At 39.4% G+C, this 22,785-nt stretch overlaps 1 protein-coding gene across 1 annotated transcript in view; it reads right to left on the bottom strand.

Annotated features, from left to right (window-relative positions):
- Positions 1-2,856: 2,856 nt before the first annotated feature.
- The window catches only part of LOC149011218 (Thioredoxin superfamily protein), a 38,609-nt gene continuing 18,680 nt past the window's right edge, over positions 2,857-22,785 (bottom strand). Inside the window, exons 7-10 of the mRNA XM_089161298.1 lie at positions 20,430-20,500; positions 19,944-20,029; positions 19,678-19,790; positions 2,857-3,738 (exon numbers count right to left, since the gene is read on the bottom strand). Of these exons, the coding sequence (XP_089017424.1) occupies positions 3,676-3,738; positions 19,678-19,790; positions 19,944-20,029; positions 20,430-20,500 (333 nt within the window). The 3' untranslated portion in view covers positions 2,857-3,675. The remainder of the gene's footprint in view (positions 3,739-19,677; positions 19,791-19,943; positions 20,030-20,429; positions 20,501-22,785) is intronic.

Below are 22,785 nucleotides of genomic sequence, written 5' to 3'. Positions count from 1 at the left end.
CACTATAGCATCAGTAGAGTTGCTATTAATGAGGCATATCAGAAGATGGAATTTGGTGATGCTAAATTGTTGTGACAACATGAACCTATATGGTTTTTTAGGAGAGTCTGTGATACTACTCCCAGTTACACTAGGTGAAAGTTCTACTGACATAAAGTTTTACTGTCAACTTTATGGTTGTTAAAGTTGTCTCAACTTTTCAATATATACTTGGAAGAACAACAATGAATGAAATAGGAGCAGTTGTATCTATTAAACATCAAAAAAATGAAAATTTCAACTTGAGAATGGGATTAGGTGAGGTTCAAGCTGATCAAAATGAACTCGAGAGTGCTTTACAACATTCATACAGTCGACAAAAATCATTTGCCTGGTTGCCAAAAGACACGCTTGGAATCGGAGGGAAGTGGTAGAACACAGATTACATGTCGACCCATTCGTCAAAACAGCAAAAGACGGGGGACAGTACTCATCTGACAAGATTCTAGCTATTGAAGAATAGGTGAGAAAGCTAAGTGAGTTAGGCTTTATTTGCCTATTTTATTCCCTACTTGGTTGGCAAATGTAGTTATGGTTCCCCAAAGTCGAATGGAAAGTGGAGAATGTATATAGACTTTAACAATCTAAATAAGGCACGTGCAAAGGACTCCTATTCATTTCCAAGTGATGAAGATGCTTAGAATTACTAATTTTGTCATTGGTGTTTTTCTAAACACTTTTTGAGCTCAATCCTTGGGTCTTTTATAGTTTTTGGTTGGTCTAAAAGGTTTGATCTATTCGCTTAGTGACCATATCAGGTTTGCACACATGGAATGCTCTAGAAACTTCCTAATTTAGCTAGATCAATGCCTTGTGTCTATACTGGTGTTCTTTAATTGTTTGATTCACATGTTTCTTTCACTTCTATATATATCTATCAGTTAGCTCCCAATCCTTTATTTATAATGGAACAGCATTCTGTACTTATCAGTTGGCCCCTAGCCTTTTTTTTTTTTTTTGGGGGGTTTTTTTTTTTTGGGGACATGCATGTTGGGAATCCCTAATGATAGTCATCCATGCTTGAGAAGAATCTTGATGCCTGAAAGTTCGGAAAGTAAGGATTATACTCCGCCCAATTTCTATGAAATACAAGTTGTTTATTGAATGATAAAAAATTTATCTTGACCTTTATGACTCCATATATTAATATAAAAATAATAAGGGAAGATTTTAAAATTTCTAAATCAAAGCTGGAGCAAACATGGTGAACGAATTGGACTCTCATTCGGGATGGGCTATCAGAGGTAAAGTGTCTCATTTTGTTTTCTAGAAAAAAGCTAATTTCTTTCGGAGTTTTATTTATAAGGAAAGAATAATTAAAATCTTTGATATGGAGGAAAAGAGTTTAGTTATGAAGACAAAGAGTGAACGTCATCTCTCTAACTTATGCAATGAGCAAAGATGCTTGTGTTGAGAGGGTGGAACGTTGCAATTAAAGTGAATGCTACTCTTATTATAGTTATTATCTATCTATAATCTAGAAAAATGGGGACTGAATCTAAAATAAGTTTAATAGTAATAATTCCTCATCCACGAACAAAAAAGTAAAAATATCATTAGCAAAGAAGCAAATGAGATATCTTTGGGATCATCTAACTAGCAATAAAAATTATAAAGAGCAGATTACATATATCATTTAATTTAAAATTAATATACCCTTGAATATGTGAACTACTAGATTTAAGGTAACTTTTAAAATTATTTTTTTGGTCATAGAAGATTCTGTAAGGGCAAAATGTATATCCTTTTATACCTAACACTAATCACGTTAGGGGGCATTTTCACTAAAGGATTTGGGGATGTTCACTTAATAGTTTGCATAACTTAAGAAATGTATATATAATTTGCTCAACCTTGAAAAACTTTTTTAACAAAAAGTGATGATGTCCATCAATTAAATTATGAACTTGAACGTGCAAGGTTGAGTCTGATTCCACCTAGTTGAGGCAGAGAGGACCACAACTGATGGCTGAATCGACCGGTTAGGAAGAGATGCCCAACTGTAATCTGTTAAAAAAGTATCGCAGCATTAACAGTGTGATCATTAATTTTGCAACCTTTCTTCTTCTTCAATATATCCAATGTTGATACCTTTTGCCTGGTAATACCTTCCAAATTAACAGTATTACCCTCCAATTTTGGCACTTCAAGGTGCTCATAGTTCCTTAGGTTGGATTTGTTCTAGTCTAGTTTTTGAGATTTTCCGACTCTCCTTAGAGGTTCAACTATGTTCATTTTAATTTCATCAACAGGTCATGTAATAGTTTGCTAATGTCTTTGCTAAGGGAGCCCGTCATCTCTCTCTTTTTGGATCATGGTAGAATGTCCCACTTATTTTCATGGTTGATCAATAAGTCTCCTGGCTTAAACTCTTTTTTTTTTAATGAAGCTCATATCTTTTGAAAAAAAATAAAAATTTAAGGGTCTATCTACAATATCTACTTATAATTTGACATTTGAACCATGAATCTGAGAAGTACTTAAGGCCCTATTTGGTTATATGAGTCAGGAGATCTCAAATTTATGGAGTCATAGTTCATAAAATTAGCTGTTTTGTTAACCAGAATTTGTGGAATGAAATTTGTGGATTCATCCGAAAAACTATTTAGTCGACATGATTTTTGTGAATGCGCAAACGTTTAGCACTTTTATAGTGGGGGTGAAATCTCTCCTACCCATAAATTTACATATTCACGTTTTCAGTATAAAAAGATGGATCTCTAGATTTCATGAATCCAAGAATTTTCACAACCAAATGGGTATTAATCTCGCATTCATGAACTAGAGATTTGAAACCTCTACATTCATGTAACCAAACAGGTCCTAAAGTCACAACTCAATGTCATGTATGTCAGAACTTCCAGTTTAACAGACTAGCTGAAGAATTTGGCTCCTTGATGACCCAGCAGGTAACCCAACACAGGAAGATGAATTGGGGCTGTACACCCAAGGCGATTGGGCCATCAAACAGGTGCCAGATGCCTTGCCGTGCCAGATGCCTTGCCGTGCCACAGATTAGCGAGTCTGTGCTTGAGCCTAGTGCATCCCAACCCCAGAACCCTACAAAAGAAAAGCTGCATTCCCATTTTATTCTGCCAATTCATCTACCTTTCAGAATGAGACTTGTAGGCCTTCAAGAAACAAGTGATGCGTTAATCAAACGGTTAACCTTTCTACAAGTTGAGCCAAGTCAAGATGAATGACCTTGGGTTTAATTTCCAACGGAACTCATAATAGAAACTTGTTCATTTGCCATTATTGGACACGATTATGAAGTCCATTGCCTTATAAAATAACCTCTGCTTTGTAAGGTCACAACTAACCAACGCAGCAAATGGTTGAAAGTTCATTTTGAAGTGTTAAACAATATTCAACTATTAAAGGGATACAGCACCTAGCATTGTTTCACAATTTTCATTGCCTGTAAGTGCCTCGTCTATTGAGTCAAAACTATCCACCACCAAATTTGATCTGGTGACAGGATTTCATGGTGTCACTAATGTAGTTTCTTACCACTTTTAGTATACATGAAGAAAGAACTCCAGTTAAACAGGGGGAAATCCCCCATAAACTTACAAAAATAAATAATTTAAAAGGGAAAAAAATGCAAAAAGTAGGAAATATACATTGTAGCAATTATTTGCCATGTAAATACTCAACAAAATGCCGATCAAGCTCAAACTGTCGATAGAGAAGTCTCTGCAGAGCAAATAATCCAAGAAAGAATGGACACCATATATTAGTTTTTGAAAGAAAAGTATTCCCATCAACTCCAGCATGTAGAAAAGTAGGATATGTCTAAAGGAGATACCATTACTAAGATGGAGGGAAATGAAATGATGACATGCAACTCTTTGACAACTATAATTGCTATCAAATTCAAACTACTATGGGCAGGTACCCAGAGGGTTTAGAATGACTGAAGGACTAAAGTGAGGATCCAGGTCCACCACTTCTATTACATGGTGAGTCCTCAGAACTAAGAAAAATAACTCCATAGATTAAAAATAAAGAAGCCAATTATTCCAAAGTTCGTCTTTCATTGGGTTGTAGAATTTGTCCATGATATATAGATATTTCTGATCATATCTTATCCTCATTGAGGAAAACAATGAGGCTTTATTTTTTGCACTAGGCTTGGTCACTCAACAGAGGTAGATAATTAGATCCCAGGTATTGCTAGTAAGTAGCCTCTCCATCACTTTCTTTCTGACAATCAGCTCTAAAGCTGCCATATAACATTAAGTCATCAGAAAGATATCCTAGATATGATATGTGCATCTGTTAATTAATAGAACGTTATCTTATGGATCTACCATTGGGACCCTAAATGTTTTTCTTGTTTTTCTTGCATCTGTCACTGATGCCTTGGTGGTTATATCTCCATCAAGTGTTCCATCTAATATCATAGCTAGAGTCTATACTCTCCATTTTTGCATCCTAAATTTGAGGTGTCAGCTGAACTTTAAGGACATGTAGGTGTACTGATTCAATTTCCAAGATTTTAACTAAAGTGATTGATTCAAAACTCTAAATGATCACTGATTTCAACATGCATTCAGACCAAGTCTTTGAGGTGGAATCCAATATACATTAAATTCTGATAAAATTAAAATTGTTGAGTCCCAATCCAACATTGGAGCAAATTTTTAACTACTGTGCATAAGGATGTTTTAACAATACCAGGTGAACCTCATGAGTTGTGAACACGGTTCAAGAACTTGATCTCCAAGGTCAACTCTATGGTCCAAAAGACTGATTTGGACAAAGATCATGCAGAGTTAGTGTAGAGCTGTTTTTTTTAAAACTAAAGCCAGGGGAACATAACAAGATATACTATGATCTCAACAAGATATACTGACATCTCACCAAGATACATTGAGACCCTACCATATCCAAAATATCTGAGATTTACTGAGATATCTGGTATATTATTGAGATATCCAAGATATCTGAGATATTACTGACCTGAGTCAAGTCAGGATCATCCAATGTTTAAACCTCCATCTCCAACCACTAACTCAAAAAACTGAGAGATACTGAATCTTGATGACTTTCGAACCATGGTTATGTAAGTATGTTACTTATCGAAAACCATCATGTCGAATTAGTAAGACTCCCGTGGATGAGGCCAAAAAATTACTGATGAAGCTGACCCACAGTTACACCAGCTGAACCCTCTGGAAATCAAGTTGAGAAGGGCCACATCCAGTCATGAGTTTTGGACTCGTACTGATACTTGGCATTCATTTATATAGGTTATTTACATAATTGGGATTTTTTTCAGTATAAGAATCAGAAAGTAGGAACTAGGAGGTAGAATTGATTCAGTTATAGTCTGATTTGGTAACTTTTTTTATTTTTTTTTGCCTTATTTATGTGAGCACTTACTGAGATATACAAATGAGATATGAATTAAATCTGACTGGTCTGTGCTCTGGTGGATCACACAAACTGATGACAAACCAGCCTAGGCTCCTGTCCTCTGCTCATTAGCTAATTTCTCCATCACTTCTCTCTTCTATTTTCTGCATTCCACTTTTTTCAAAAAAATTTCTGTCCCTGTTATCTCTGTTTTCTACCATCTTGTCTCTTCTGGGCTGTAGTTGCAATGCAAGAGTTTAAATTTGGAACTACTTAGACTTGTCTTTAGAACTGAAAATTGTAACTGTAATCATACACAAGAATCAATCCGAAGCAGAGTTTGATATCGACAGCACATTTCTGTTGTGAGATTCAAATGAATCCAATAAACTGTTTATTGCTAGATAAAACTTCAGCAACCTAAATTGGAGAACATTATTTTTTTAGTTAAACTGAAATGACTTTTCCTTGCCAATATAAGGGCATCAGGCTGTGTTAGTTTGTAAGCTAAACAAACATCATTAGCATAAAACAAACATCCCAGAGGATTATGATGGGGCTGACGGATCTCAGGAAATAGGAGTTGACTTGTGCTGATTTATTTGTGGCCTAAGCAGATCATCAACTGGAGAAAACAATGGCAGAAAAAAATTCCGACCTATGAGTCTCCTGTAGTAGCATTATAGGTAGAGATCTCTTCGTAAATTGTCCAAAAAAAAATGGTTTCAATTTGACGGATAAGACAGTGATAGGTGACTGCATACCAGGTACAGAGAAAGAAAGGGAAAACAAAGCAAAGGTGAGAGAATAAGGTTTTCCTCAGACTGATTAACTAGCCTCTAATAGCATGCTAGAATTCAACACCTCTAACCAACCTAAGGACTGACAAAGGAGAAAGAATTGGAGAAGAAAAAGAGAAGAGAGTATGCCGCAAGCCAAAGAAGAAGGCCTTACAATTAGGTTATTTATCCTAATCACAGATTATGTTTTTATATAGATTTAAATCCAATTATAATACCAATTATTTTCCTAACTAATTAAAGGCAGAAATAAAAAGACATGAGCAAAATAACATGAGGACTAAACTAAGACTCTACATCTGGAAAATATCCTAGATCTAGTTGCATTCAATCTTCTAAATACAAAAAATAGAAGAGTTCTATAACAAAAAAAGAATCTAGTTTGCCTAAATATTGCTTGATACTTAAGCTAGAAGCAAAATGGAAACAAATAAACTAGAAAGAATAGAAAGCACATGTGAAAGACATGTCATCAAAGATTTAGTCAAGGATTGTGGGTTATACCCCACGTGCACACCCACGGCTATGACCTTAACTTGTTAACAACCCCCATGACCTGGGTTTGGGAGACATAGCAAAGACTAGCACAAATAGGCAGCCGTATTGAGAGTTGGTTGGCCCTATGGCCAAGGGGTTGGTTCACGAATTGGAGAGTAGAACCAGCCCCGGGTTTCTTCTTTCTCTCATATTTCTTGTCAAGCAGCTTTCTTTTTGAAGGACCAGCCCCTTTTTTCTCATTTTTATCAGAGCTGAAAATTGGATGGAAGTCCTGTTATTTCCAGCTTATCATCACCAATTTACGGATCTTAATCCTATCCAGCTTATCATCACCAATTTACAAATCTTAATCCCCCTACCCCATAAGGTCCTTCTAACCTGGTAATATTTGGTAGCCTTAAATACCAAATTCTCGTTTCCTTTTTTTAGTTATTTATTTTTTGGGGACTCTGTTCTTGATGGATGCCACCACCAACTGCTGCTAGTGCCTACTGCTATTTTTGGCAGAGTATCCTACACAACCATTGCTACTGCTACAGGTCCATCGGTATCTACAGTTCTAACTCGCTGCTACTTTTGTGGTCCAATACATCTCTACTGTTTCCTTCTTGGTTCTGATTATCTATTGGCGGACATATGCCTCTCCCCACTTGTGCAATATTTTGCATCTCTTTCCAATAAATTACACCCAGACCATTACACCTTTCCATTGGCATTTATTTACCATTGATCCTTACTTTATATTTACCATATTACGGATGTGAACCAAATTCAAGGGTTTGGCTAGTAGGAATGCTGCCCTAGATTTAACGCTCTCACTCCAGGATCCTCTCTCTGGGAACCAGCAGTCTTCTATTGCTGTATATGCTTCCCATAGGAGATTTGTTGGAGGAATTAGGGTTGGCAAGGTTAGGGTTAGGCCTTGGATGTTTTGGCCAGGCTTAGAACCAAAGGAAATTGGGTTTTCGGGTTGGTTACTATGGTGTAATTGCAGTTTCACACCTGGGAATGGGTTTAGGTTTGAGTTTAAGGGGTTGTAGGATTGAGGATGGAAGGAATTAGTGTAATACGCCACATCCAGATTATTACATTATTTATATGTAAAAGAGGGCTTATAGGAGTTGAAGCAAACTCAGGGGTTTCTTGCCCAAGTTAAAGGAAGAAAAAAAAAAACAACACACAACACCCCGCCACCAAGCCCCCAGCAACAAAAACAAGTGATGGGGGGGGAGAGGGAGAGGTGGGGGGGGGGGGGGAGGGAGCGGGGAGGGGGGGGAGGGGGGAGGGAGGAAAAAAGGAAATGGGGGGTGGGGTGGGGGGGTGGGTTAATTGTACGGTGCATAGTTTTTTTTTAAAAAAAAGAAAAAAAAAAAAAAAAAAAAAGGGGGGGCCGCCGCGGGGCCCCCGAGGAGCGGGGGGGGGACAACACCCAGAAGAGACTGGGGGCCTCCAGCAAAGGGGTTTTCCGCAACTGGAAAGGGGGGGGGCCCCCCCCGGGGTTTGCTGTGGGCGCGGGGGGGGCCCCGGGGGTCTCCTCAAAACCCCGCGCAAAAACGAGCTGAAATGGATGCTGCAGAGCAATGAGCAGCCTGCCGCACGTCGCTGCCACTCATGCTCTGCCTAGAGCTATAGCCTTGGTAAGTGGTCAGCCGCTTGGTAACTTGCTGTCCTTAGTTTTAAGGCCCCAAATACCCCATTTGTGAGTAGTAGAAAGGTCACAAAAAGGAGGAGTTTTTTTTTTTTTGGGTGAATAAAGAATTATATAAGACAGCAAAAAAGAAATACAAAGAGAATAGGGAGAGCGACAGCCCATCAAGAGTGGGGCTGAATAGGGGAAGTCAGACTCTAGGAACTAACAATTAACCTATTCCTTGGAGAGTCAGGCACAGGGGGATGGGGAAAAGAGAGCAATCTAGAAGAAACATCAAAATGGATGGCATTCCAAATACATCTCGGGATTGGGATTTGGAGCTCGATCTCCTCGTGTTACACTCCCACCACAGATGATGGATGGTAGCTACAAAGACAAGCTTACCAACTTGGTCACAAATCAAGGAGCCAAAAAAACTTCTTAAGATCCAATTCCAATCACGGGCAAATCCAAGGAGTGTCTCGATCTCTCGGCCAAATAGATGCAAGGGCAAGGGTCCATAAGGAAAGAGAAAATGGGCAAGTGATAAAAAGGTGGTCAGGGTCCTCTGAGCCATTCCAACATAGGATACAATTGAGGTTAGCAGAGATATGGCAGCTAATAAGGAAAGATTGGGTGGGAAGGGCAAGGTTGAGGACTCTCCAGAGGGTAAGGGAATGGTGGGGGATATGGCTTTTGAACTAGACAAGAGGCCCCCAAGGAACAGGAGGGAGGGGGATCTGAGGAGGTTCCAAGCGGAAGTGGTAGTGAAGGATTTAGTGGGGGAGGGAAGCCAGATGGATATGTGGGAAGGAGAGGGCGAGAGGGGGGGGGGGGAGGGAGTTCCAAATTTGTGTGAGACTCGGGTAAGGGGAGAAGGTCCATGAACCATTAGAGATGAAGGATGAGAGGGAAATATCTTTAGGGATACGGGTATCATAGACAACACGGGGCCTAAGGAGAGTGAACAAAATACTCATCGGATGTCAGGGATCAAGCCAAAAGGAAGTGGAGGATCCAGAGGAGATTTGGATAGAGAAAGCGAAAAGGGCACAAGGATGGAAAATAGGGAATTTTCTCCAAATCCAAGAAGAGGTTTGACAGAAGAAGAAGCTTTGAGCACTACTAGGAGAAGAAGCTTTGACAAAAGTTCCACGAAGATGGCCAGTCAAACCACGAGCACACACTGCAAGGAAACACATTAAGACGTGCGAAGTTAATTGGTCCCATTAAGCTTCATAGTGGTAATCTAAAACTGAAAGGGGAAAAATCACAATCCCAAGAAAAAGATGAAACAGGAGGATCCTCAATACCAGATGTACTAGAAGAGGCAGGGGTAGCGGGGTCAAATAAAATAAATTACCCAGTAAAGGGAAAAATAGGTTTGAATAGGAGAAAAAGCTCACTGCCAAAAACAAGACAAAAAGAAAAAGGTTTGGAACAAAAAATAATTTTTAGAACATGAGATGCATGAGGTGATGGCCCTAGAGGGTTCAAACAAAGTGGGCAACAGTTGTAATGGCTATCGCTGTTCCCTTTAGGTGTCAATTAGCAAGGGGGATGGTGCTAGGAGTGTTGCACAAAGGAGGCGATGCTTCTAGAGCCTAGTGCAAGGGTTTTTTGGGTGCCGTGAGTGGACATAGGTTAGAAAGAGGAAGAAAACTAAGAGATCGAAGGGTTAACAAGCCTAAAAGGATCGCAGATGTGTAACAATCCTTCTAGGATTTGTTGAAGTTTAAAACAAGGCTGAATAGTGATTGTAGATTGATCGCAAAGTAGTACTAGGTAGTTTGATGGAAGAGGATAAAAAAAGGTTGTTGGAGCTAAGCAATGGCTGGTAGTGGTGCAATATGAGAAAAAAAGGAAAACATGTGGCGGCGGAAGCTAGGAGATGATGTTTGAGGCTATCACTGGTGTTTTCAAGGTGATGGAGGCCTTGTGAAGGTGGTGGAAGGGAGATAGAGATGGGGCGGTGGCTGTGGCGGTGGTGGAGCTCTAGGATGGGGACTCTTAGTCTTCTTGGATTAGAGGAGGCTCTGATACTATGTTGAAAGAATTTTGGAATCATGACTTTTGTCCTAAGGATGCAACAAAAGCTTTATTATATTAATAACTTACAAATATAGAACAAATCAAATCTCCCCTGTGTGGGAATCTTATAAGAAAATATAAGATCCTACAAAAGATCCTAGCAAATTAACCCTAAATAAGAAAAACCCAAAAACAAAAAGTAAATCTAGTAGCACCCAAATCTACTAACCGATCTATCTTACAACATAATGATTCTATCATAACTTTCTCTAGAGAGATACAATTAGGATTATAATAGTAGATATAAAGTCCTAATAAAAAATGGACTTAAACTAGGGGATCCCAAGTCCCAACACAACTAGGCATTACAACTAGACAAGGACTCTGTAATAACTCACAAAATACTAATTCAAATGAGAAAATATAAATAGATCTAGGGTCTAGATGACAAACTGGACTTAATAGGGCTTAAATAGGACACCACGAAATTTATAAAATTACCAAAATACCCTTAATTCAAATTAGGGGTCCAAGGGTTTCTAAAAAGCATAGGCTCTATTTTGGTGGTTTCTATCCTTTGGGGCTGTATTTTTCTTTAACCTGTCTCTCGTGTGTCTTGACTTAATAATCTTACTAGTTCTTCATCTCTCCTCTTCTTCTTCTTCTCTTTTCTTTGTTGTACGTGTGTTTTGTTTTTCTTTTTTCTCACTAAATACCCTTAATTCAAATTAGGGGTCCAAGGGCTTCCGGAAGTAATCCATAGGCCCTATGAACCCCTAGAAACAGTTTACATTAATTACATTATGCATAACCACTATCCACTACCATAAGGAGAAGTGGGAAACTATTAATTGCAAATAAACTATACGTTCATCCTTTTGGATGCTAATTATTGATGATCATTGCTTGATCAAGTGTCTCATACACATGAAAGAGGTTAAAGACTTATTCCCTTTCTTGCTCAAGACTATTACCTAAAGATGATCCATTGCAACAATATCCAACTCTTTGATCATCAATAACCTATGGTGCCCAATTCAGTCAACAACATATCTACCTATTTGGCCTTTAGTAACCCATACTACCTATTTATTTGGTGTCCAGCAACAATATCTACTTAATTGGTCTGTAGTAACCTATATCTGCCATTTACTTTGCAGTAACTTACACTGCCTGCTATTGTTGAAGTTGTTTATTTGAGCCCTTTGTTTAAGGCTCTATCTCTAGTTTTGATTGAGCAGAATAATTCTTACTACCTACCCTGCGAGGGTTTACATGTGGATGTTGAAGCGGTGTTTCGATTTGTTATGTTGTGACCCAAATTCTTGTACTTGGTTTCAAAGATGGACCGGCACCGACATATTTTGGCGAGCGACCAGTTTTTTGGAGATCTATGATGGAAGCAGATAAGCCCAAGCCTAGAGCCCAAGCAGCAATACAGTACGCCCCGACCCAATGGGTCGACCTATTTACCCGATTGGAGTAAAAATGGTAATCACAATTCACAAATAAGGTTTGAATGGGGCAACCCTCATCATATGTTTCAGCATTGGGTACACCTAGTCAAAATCAGAACAAGGTATGAACATGAGTATAAATATTTGTGTACTGGCAAAGAATCTATGTTTGTCAATTCCATTACGTTGCTACTAATTTTCCCAAACATTACATTACTACAAATATTTGGTAAAGAATCTATGTTTGTCAATTCCATTACGTTACTACTACTAGTTAACAATTTTTTGATAGACGTGTCTCTATGATCCTATACTTGAGAAGACACTTGTCACTGAGTTGTGATATGTTCTTTTGGAACACCCATGACCAAAAATCAAAAGAATCTAGGTAGTATTTTAGGAATAAATCAATGTATCATAAATGGAAGCATGATTGCACAAAGTAACCACTACTTGGTGTAGGAAACATTCTGTTAGAATGCCTATGAACAACTAAATCACTAATCTGGATGCAATGTTATTTTAAATGATTTACAATAAATTACTTCTAGATAACATAATAACTAATAATGATTTTTCATGCTTAATTGTAGTTTTTGAAATTCCGTTAACGCACGTGGACCTTCTATTTTGGGACCAATATGAAATAAGAGGTTGGCAATAATTAATTATGTGCCCATATTCATTGGGAAGTGTACAGGCTTGTAATTATTAACCAAATAGGGAGTTTTCGGAAATTTGCTAACAAATAATTACCTAATTAATTAAGCGTTTATGTTTAAGTTGATAAATGATCACATTCCCTTTTGGATTCTACTTCTTTAGTATTAGAAATGTGATAGGATTTGAGAGTCGAATCAAACTTGGACTTCTTAGGGGCTTTTGACTCACAATAGCACTAGTCTCCTCTACACACTCACCACGTAGAGAAGGCAATAAACGCTTTCTCTCTCCTACATTTTGGCCTCCCTTTGTGTGGCGTAATTTTGCACTCACACACCTTGGGGCTCTCTTTTGATTCAAGTGAATTCTAGTTTGTGGAATCTAACCGCACAAAGTCATGGATTTAAGCTCTTGTTATAAAGCATTTGATAGAGGAAGAACCATTTTATGGAAGAGGAGCACTACTTGAGTCTCTAAGATATGCATATTGCTCCCCGTCGATTGAGGCATTTCTGTTTAGGGTAATAATGGAAATGATCTCAAACTTGAATTGATTTCTTTTTGCTACAAAATCGAGATTATGGTTGCTCTCCGTCGATTGAGTCTCACTATGTAGTATCCATTAAGCAATTGAGTTGTAAGCTTGTTAGAGTTCTCAAGCAATACAAAGCATTCGTTCTCTCAAGTTCTCTTCCATTTCACTCTCTAGTTGGGTTAAAGGCTGACCTAGTATGACTTGTGTGCTAAAGTGTTGACGTGATTGGCTTAGTTGAGCACTCCGACTATGACAATTTAGGTACCAAAGCTTCGGTTGCAAGTAATCAAGGTTGTGAGGAAGCATCATGGCTAGTGAATCTGAAGTCCAAAATGTGGTGCCAAGCGAGCAAGTCCATAGAAGGGAGCCCAATACCAACAAGGAGAAGTGCAAGGGAAGGAGAAGTCGGTTGATGTTGGAGGTGTAATGGAGCCACGCTTGACTCGGGTGGAGTTGGTAATGGCCAAGGCAAGGGAGCATCTAGACATTGAGGAGCAAAGTAGGAAGGAACTCAACAATTGTGTGGGAGCTCAAGGAGTCTCTCTTAGGTGCTCTCAATGCAATAGCACACATACAAGAACAGCTTGAGGCCTTTCAAGCTCAACAGTTGGAGAGGGTTGCTCGGGTGGAAGCTTATATTGAAGAGTTCAGTCGGGAGTTGGAGACATGCAAGAGGACGATGGTCAAAAGAACCACCATATGGCAGGAGGTGCCTCAAATGAAGGTGCCAAAGCCAAAGGCACTCGACGGAATGATGGATGCATGGGAGGTCCATAACTTCTTGTGGCACATGGAGAGGTACTTTGAGGCAATGGTGATTGAGGACGGGCCTACTAAGATAAGGATTGTGACACTCTACACAACTGACATAGAGACTCTATGGTGGCAACAAAGGCATGCCGACATGGCATGGGGTACTTGCACCATAGACACGTGGGAAACATCAAGAGGTTAAAACACACGGGGTCTATTCAGGAATATGCCAAGGAGTTCTCTACACTTACTTTGGAGGTCCTAAGTATTACCAAGGAAGAACATCTCTTTGACATTATGCATGGTCTCCAAGGTTGGGCTTCACAAGAGCTACAACGTTGAGGTGTACAAGATCCATCAGCTATAGTAATGGAAAAGTCACTGGTTGAGTTTAGCAAAGATAAGCACTCGAAGGCCAAAATGGGGCATTATGGCAAAGGTGGGGGAGACAAAGGGTCCAACGCCGATCAATCCAAGAAAGGCACAAGCAAGCCCTCCTCAAGCAAGGAAAGTAAGCAAGACAAAAAGAAGAAGTTCACACTGAAGGATAAGTGCTTCTTTTGTTATGGTCCACATTGGGCAAGGGATTACCCTAAGAGGAAGCTCTTAACGTGTTGGTCAAAGACAAGGGTGTGGATGATGCAAAAGTGGGGTCACTACAACAACTGGGTGCTATCAAGGTTAAGGCAACGGATGTCAAGAGCCCTACATCACAAAAAGGCATTGATGCAAGTGGAAGCAAGTTTAATGACAAAACAATTAGGGTGATGGTTGACATGGGTGCTACTCACAACTTTGTCTCCATGAAGGAGGCAAAGAGATTGGGACAATAGATGTCTAAGGAAGGAGGATGGCTCAAGGCCATCAACTTGCAATCTCTACCTATCAATGGTGTTGCATGAGGGTTCAGATGACCATTTAGGCATGGAAGGGTACCGTAGACTTGTCGGTGGTGCCCATGACGACTTCCAAGTGGTGTTGGGTATGGAGTTCATTAGCATGGTGTGTATCATAGAAAAAATTACCAATGCCCTTCATTAGCATGGTGTGTCTCATAAAAGAAGGTGCACCATGCATGATCCCGATGGTGCAAAGAACCAAGGAAGAACTAAGGCTTCTTTCCGCCATACAATTGGAGAAAGGAGTCAAGAAGGGGGAAGTCACTTACTTGGCGGCACTATTGGAGGATAAGAAATATGCTCCTAAGAAGGTGTTACCTATAGAGATTGAGAAGAGCCTCGAAGAATTCACGGATGTGATGCCCCCGAACCTACCTAAGGGGTTACCACCTAGGATGAAGGTGGACCATATGATCGAATTGGAACCCGGTGCCAAATTAGAGGAGTCAGGAAGCAACTCAAAGAGTTACCAGATGCTAGCTTTATACAACCTTCGGAAGCTCCCTACGACACACCAGTGTTGTTCCAAAGCATAAGGGATCGCTAAGCCTATGAGTCAACTATTAGGCATTAAACAAGGTAACTATCAAGAACAAATACCCCATTCCTTTGATTGAAGATTTATTTGATAGGCTTGGAGGTGTGAGATACTTCACCAAGTTAGGCTTGCTTTCCGGACACTATGAAGTCCTTATTGTGGAGGGAGACGAGCCAACGACCGTTTGTGTGACTCGGTACAGGGCATATAAGTTCCTAGTCATGCCCTTTGGCCTCAAGAACACGCCACCTATATTTTGTACCTTGATGAACAAGATCTTCCATTCCTGCCTCGACAAGCTCGTGGTGTACTTAAATGAAATTGTAATCTATAGCAACACATTAAAGGAACACGCTCAACATCTAAGGGTTGTTCTTCAAAAACTAAAAGACAACCAACTCTACGTTAAGAAGGAGAAGTGTTTGTTCGCGTAAGACGAGGTGATATTTTTTATTCATAAGGTAGGGGGTTAAATGCTAAGGATGGACGAGAACAAGGCATGTGCCATTTGGGAATGGGAAGCACCCACCAAGACTAGTGAGTTGAGGTCATTTCTTGGCCTAGTAAACTATTACGAATGGTTCATAGCAGGGTAGTCCAAGCATGGTGGGAGATCTCGCGAGATATCTTGGTTTTTTCATAAACCGAGACAAGATCAAGGGCGAGATCTGCGATATGGGATATCTTGCTCGAGATCTCACCATATCTCGCCATATCTCGCTAGAACTCTCATTTTTTGCCCAATTTTTTGCAGATTTCAGCAAAAGTTTCACTTGCAACTACCCTTAGCACATCTACAACATCAAAGGAAGCTCAATCATCCTCTACTTGTCTTATTAACTTATGCGTTAATGACTTATATAGAACTTCTAACGGTTGTATACTTTTATCATTCTATTCTCAAAAGTCAAGATTGTGATACTCATATGAATGTTATCTTGATGGCATTTAAGTTATTTGATGTATTTGATACACTTGATTTTCATTTATATCCCTTAATGGTTTTATATTACATGTTATATAACTTTGCATTCTCTAATCATATAGCATTAATGGTTTTATATTACATGTTATATAACCTGGCATTCTTTAATCCTACAGCATTTCGATTTCACACAATGGGTAGACTTAGAAATCATACTTAGGGTTGTTTTCTCACAAATCCAAGGCCACTAGTGTGTTCAAAAGGCCTTAAATAGGCTAAATACCAAGTTTTAGCCCTGGGACCCTAAAACCCACTGAGATGGGCTACCGAGTTGACGCCCAAAAAATGGCATATCTCGACTGAGATCTCCCCGAGATGGTCAAGATCTCAGTTTTTCATGGTAGCGAGATCTTGCTTGAGAGGGAGATCTCCCACCATGAGTCCACGAGGGCAGCTCACAAATCTCCTAAAAAAGAAAGAGGTGTGGGAGTGATCCAACTCATACAAAGATGCTTTTGATGATTTGAAGAAGGCAGTAACGTAGGAACCAATGCTTGCCTGGCAAGGCTATGGCAAGCCATTCAAGGTGCATATGGATGTGTCCGATTTTGGTATTGGAGGGGGGTTGATGCAAGAGAGGCATCCCATTGGCTATGAGAGCAGCATGCTCAATGACACAGAGCGGCACTACACCATCCACGATAAGGAGATGATTGTTGTGGTGCATAGCCTAAGGACGTAGCATCACTATCTATTGAGATGAGGTTCGTTGTGAAAACGGAAGATGTTGCTACTAGTTTCTTCCATACCCAAAATAAGTTAAGTCCAAAGCAAGCTACATGGCAAGACTTCTTGCCGGAATTTGACTTCATCTTCAAGTATAAGCTGGGCAAAGCTAATGAGGTTGTTAATGCACTAAGTAGGAAGGTGAAGTTAGCTTCTCTTAGCCAGCTAGAAGGAGAACTTCTAATCCTAATAAAGGAGGGACTTGAGCAAATCCTATGGCTAAGAGCCTACTTTCCTTAGCCAAAAAGGGTAAGGTAAGGAGGTTTTGGGAGAAAGATGTGGTTTTTGACCCTAGGAAGAGGAGAATATATGTTCCTAAGCGGAACAACCTAAGGAGGAATCTCATTCGAGAATGCCACAACACCAAGTGGGCTGGTCATCCGGGGCAGCAGCACACTCTAGCTTTATTGGACGCAATATACTATTGGCCTCAAATGAGGGATGACATTGAGGCCAATGTAAGAATGTGTCTTGTGTGCCGACAAGGCAAAGTGGAGCAACAACAACCAAGGGGATTGTTGGAGCCATTTCCTACACCTATTCGAGCTTGGGAGAGTGTCTTTATATACTTCATAAGTGTTCTACCCAAGTCTGAGGGTTGTGGGTCTATTATGGTGGTTGTGGACAGATTTTCTAAGTATTGGCAGGTTTGTGATGGCACCAAGGGATTGCTTGGCAGAGGAGGCAGCAAGGCTATTTCTCAAGTATTGGGGAGTGCCACAATCAATTATAAGTGATTGTGACCCTTGCTTCACGGGGAGGTTCTAGAATGAGGTATTCAAATTGTTGGGCCCGACATTACAACACTCAACAAGCTTCCGTCCACAAAAGGATGGGCAAACAGAGTGCATAAATTGGCTATTGGAACTATACATAAGGTATTTTGATAGTGCCAACCTGCGAGATTGGGCCCAGTTACTCGACATGGCTCAATTCTCTTACAATCTCCAAATGAGCCCATTAATCAAAATCCCGTTCAAGATCACCATAAGGCAACAACCATTGACGCCACAAACAGTGGTGACGCGTTACCCGGGGAAGAGCCCCTTGGTGTACAAATTTGCTAAAGAGTGAAAAGAGAAGGTGGATGTGGCTAAGTCGTACTTAGACAAAGCCACCAAGAAGATGAAGTGGGTTGACAAAGACAGACAACCCACAAGTTTCAAGGTTGGAGACTTAGTCATGGTGAAGCTTCTACCTAAACAATTCAAGTCCCTAAAGAAGGTGTACAAGGGGTTGGTCCGTTGGTATGAAAGCCCGTTCGAGGTTGTGAATAAGGTAGGGAAGGTTTCTTATTAGCTGGACCTCCTAAGCTCAAGATTCACCTGGTCTTCCATACAAGCATACTCAATCCATACCATGGAGACATAAAGGACCAAAATTGTGGAACATTAACAAGAGCACCAATGAGTGACTTCATCCTATGACAAGGAGTTGGAGTATATGATTGCAAATTGAGTCATCCAAAAGCAAGGAGTACCTCCAATTCAATAGGTATTTGGTGAAGTGGAAGGGACTACCTGAGAGCGAAGTGAGTTGGGAACCGGCAGACTCTCTGTGGCAGTTCCAAGAGCAAAAATGAAGGTCCACGAACAAGATACGAGAGGACGTAGACAGATTAGGTGGGGGAGAACGTCAGAGCCCGCTCAATCTTAGGTCCACAAGTCTAGTTTGTGAGGACCACACATGGCCAAGTTCAAGAAGGTTCCTAATGGGCCATGCCCAGCCCATTATCTAGAAGAGTCTACACATGGAAAGGAATCTACAGGAATCTAAGTCCTTGTAAAATATTTAGTCTCTAGAACTCCCCCAGAAAAACCCTATAAGGTTTTCCATCGACAGAGGACACATGCAAAATCCTAACCATTCATTGTACGCTAGTGTAACTATAAATAGGGTAAGTCTTATTGTGTAGAATCCATAAAGCAATCGTGTTGTAAGCTTGTAAGAGGTAAAATATTTAGTCTCTAGAACTCCCCCATAAAAATACTATAAGGTTTTCCATCTACAGAGGACACATGCAAATATCCTAACCATTCATTGTACGCTAGTGTAACTATAAATAGGGTGAGTCTTATTGTGTAGAATCCGTAAAGCAATCGAGTTGTAAACTTGTAAGAGTTAAGCAATACAAAGCATTCTTTCACTTTCTTTCTCTCAAGTTCTCTTCCATTTTTCTCCTACTCACTCTTTAGTTGGGTTAAAGGCTGAGTAAGTACAAGTTGTGTGCTAAGTGCTAGCGCAGTTGGCTTAGTCGAGCACTAAGGCCGTGATATGGAGCTTAATATGCACTACAGCTTGAGGGGGAGTAATTTATTGCCTACCACTTTTAAGTTGTTAGAGGGTAAATGAACCATAAGTAATGGGGGTACCAATGGGTCATGTACACCATGTCTTAGCGTAGATATTTAATACATGATCCTTGGGGTGTCTACCATAAGTTGTTTCAAATATTGCTATTGTTTAGTTTCCTTTTTCATACATAACTACGTTTGGATATTTTCTGTTTGGTATATTATACTCACCTTATTATTCATATTTCCAAACTGAGACAAAGTAAGGCTCTCACAACACTATGCTCTAAGCAGTGTTTCTTTCTCTTCCTCTTCATGCTAAGACTGGTTTCCTAGGTCCTACTTCGTCACATCTAGTTTCTGGATTTTAGGTGCCAAACATAACTAGTAGACCAACAGATTGCCAGTAGTCGGTGGACATATCCAAAAACATGCGTGTAATGTAAATGGTTCACAGGAAATTACCTTAGTAATAGGAGTACGAGCAGATTTTGCATCAAAATCAACATCTGGAAAGCGTGCAACCTCCACTGCATTGTCAAACAATACATATGTTGGAAGTTGGCCTATGCCCATGCCTGCAAGTATAAAAATAATTTATAATGGATCAGAAAAGAGAATAAGATAAAAAGCTTGATATGGTGTTGCACAAAATTGGTGAAATGTTAAATGAAAAGCCCAAGTGTGTTCATATGAGAAATATGACATTCAAGATATTATGATTAACTTGCCTCCTGGTGAAATTCCAAATTTTTCTGCTGCATTTGGAAAGAGCCCAAGATCCACTATACCAAAAGATAAGTTCTTGTTTGAATATCTGCAAGGAAAAACAAATATGAAAGCTGAATCAATAATGATGAACTAATAGCACCAACATTGCAAGAAAAATAGTTGATCTAGTAAACATGCATATTTTACTTCTCTTTCTGGGAAAAGAGTGTAACACTTCTCAAATTCAAGGGCAACATTTGGAACAATGGCATCGAGATGTGAGGGACTGAGTTGTTCCCCAGCACTCCCAGCATATTTTTCCATAGTCTCCGTGGGGGAGAGGAACTGGTTAAAATTTGTAATTGCTAGCTCCTCCCAAAAGTCTTCCTAAATTTTACTTGCAGATGAAAATGAGGAAAGGGCCAAACTAATGGTCATAATTTGCTAGGGATGCTATCATGCTACCATAGATTGGCCAATAATGCACTATGGGGTAAGAAACTTACGTGACAGAGAGTTCAGGAAACAAACGACTTGAACGTATGCAAGTAGGAGCACACAAAGCTCGAAATTCAACCTGCCAATAGTTGAGATCATTATCAAGAAATCATGAATATGAGGCTTCAGCAAACTCATTGAATCACATATCATTCAAGACATCAATGCAGAGATGCACATCAGCAAACAAATCAAGATCCAAAATAGCATTACATTTGATAAACGAACACTAGAGTTACAACTTACAACCAATTACCAACATACAACGTCAGGGAGGAAACCATAAATAATATTTTATGTTCACAGTGATGAGGCATCTGGCAGTTATATTCTATTCTTGGTGGCCGTTTGGTCAGCGGTAGCAATGGTTATGATGGTAAAATATTCATAGAATGGCCAGAAAGTAGTTATGGAGATTTTAACCATCTTACGAAGGCTATGCCACTATAGGTCTTCAAAATTTGCAAGAATATGTTTCCTGACTGCATAACTTTGCAGAGAGAGTCAGTTGATGTGATTTCTTTTCTTTGGCTATTGAATCCAGGTTTGATGTATTTGACGTGCATACCAGTGTCTGGCAGATACAGCAGTTAGGTTTTATTTATTTATTTATTTTATATATAAGAAAAAATGTGCAATACAATGAAATAAAGATTGCTTTCTTCGGATTATGAAGTTGAACAAATTTGCAGTAAGTACACTGGATAGTCGAAGGTTCCAATATTGAATGGAATTTTATCTTTGCAATCTAAAAAGTTCCTAGAAGATAAAACGATGGGAGGAGTTTAGTAGGGAGGACAGAAAAGGGCCAGGCAATAAGGGCTTTGTTAAGATTTGCACAAGTTTATACAGCTGCAAACTAAGCTGCCTGGACGAAATTTGCTCAGCTCTTTAATTGGTTTTATGTCTGAGAAACACTGATGCCATATTTGGTTCATGCTGATGTCGATGCTGTATTTGTTTTGATTCATAAATTATTGAATCAGATTATTTTCTTGTTTCTCAAAATACTGAGAACACATTGTTGGTTATTGCAAGACCAAAGTAGTGCTACCTCCTTCCCTAGTTTTTGGTAACTAAAGTTGAACGTCACATTCTATTTTCCTTCAAAAAACCTCTACTTTTTTTTTCCCTCTTCAGTAGTTTGTTTGCTTTCCTAACTGAGGGATGAGGATTATCACATTACTTACCTGCTTTATCTGATTTCAGCTTTCCTTTGCTCAATTATCATAAATTCTTTTCTTTTATAGTCCCTCATGTCCCATGATATTCTTTGATCTTCTTGGGTTTCCTTATTTGTAATTACTTCTACATTTGTTTTCCCATTGTTACTCCTCCATACAAAGCCTCTTTCCATTATGTGCTCCACCTATTACCTTTGTTTCCAACATAAGTTCTCCTTTACTTATTCAGTATATTTCTCACGACTTGGTCCTTGCTTAAGGCATGTTACTTGCCTCTCTTTATTTACCTCCCTTTTTATGCTATTCTCTATTTGGAGACAGGAAAAAAAATATAGAATTTCCCGAACTGCCATTAGGATTATTTTGAAAGGTAGATCCCTCTTTGTGGTCAGAATTTACAGAATTGCTATTGAGCATATATGTTAACCATTTTATTTGATGGACTCCCGTTACACCAGCTTGTGAGTCTAGTGAATGCATAATTGCATCTTATAATCTACCATGAGGAGAGTTTCAGAAATTTTTTCTTAAATTCAGACTTACTAGAAGAATGAAGACTATGTACCATAAAAGGGCACATTGGAGATTCTTGCTTGGGATCGTCCTGTATTGGATATTGGTTGTCATTAATTGTCCACATGTAGCATCGTGAGGGAGAGAATGGAGACTATTCTATCTATTCAAGGTGTGCTAAAGGATATTATTTGTGAAGATCTTTATCCTCCCAAGATGGTATTCAACAACAATACCTTTACCTACCTACTATTATGTGTCTACTTGGTTTGTAGTAACTTATACTACATTTACCTATCATTTGGTCTGTAGTAACCCATACTACCTTACCTACTTGATCTATAGTAACCCATACAACCTTACCTACTTGGTCCACAGTAACTTATACTATCTTCTACCTTACCTACTTGGTCCACAGTAACCAATACCGCCTTTTGTCTACCCATACTTTACCTACTACTTGCCTTCTTGCAAAGCGCTTATCTGGACATTGGAGCTGCAATTTTGAAGAAATAGTGTGGAGGCCTACTACTGGCATTGTTTGGATAGTGCCTTTGATGCTACAATACTTATGGATTTTATTCGTCTTCAATGTCGCCGATTGTTAATTGGATGGTTCATTCGACATGAAGAATTAAAGGTATTTTTTAGTTAGTGTTGATTATCT

The sequence above is a fragment of the Hakea prostrata genome, chromosome 7 (assembly GCF_041222555.1).
Source record: "Hakea prostrata isolate BN-2017 chromosome 7, UWA_Hpros_2, whole genome shotgun sequence".
In the NCBI taxonomy this organism is placed as follows: Eukaryota; Viridiplantae; Streptophyta; class Magnoliopsida; order Proteales; family Proteaceae; genus Hakea; species Hakea prostrata.
Note: the sequence above shows the minus strand (reverse complement) of the source record. Positions and strands in the feature narration are given on the sequence as shown.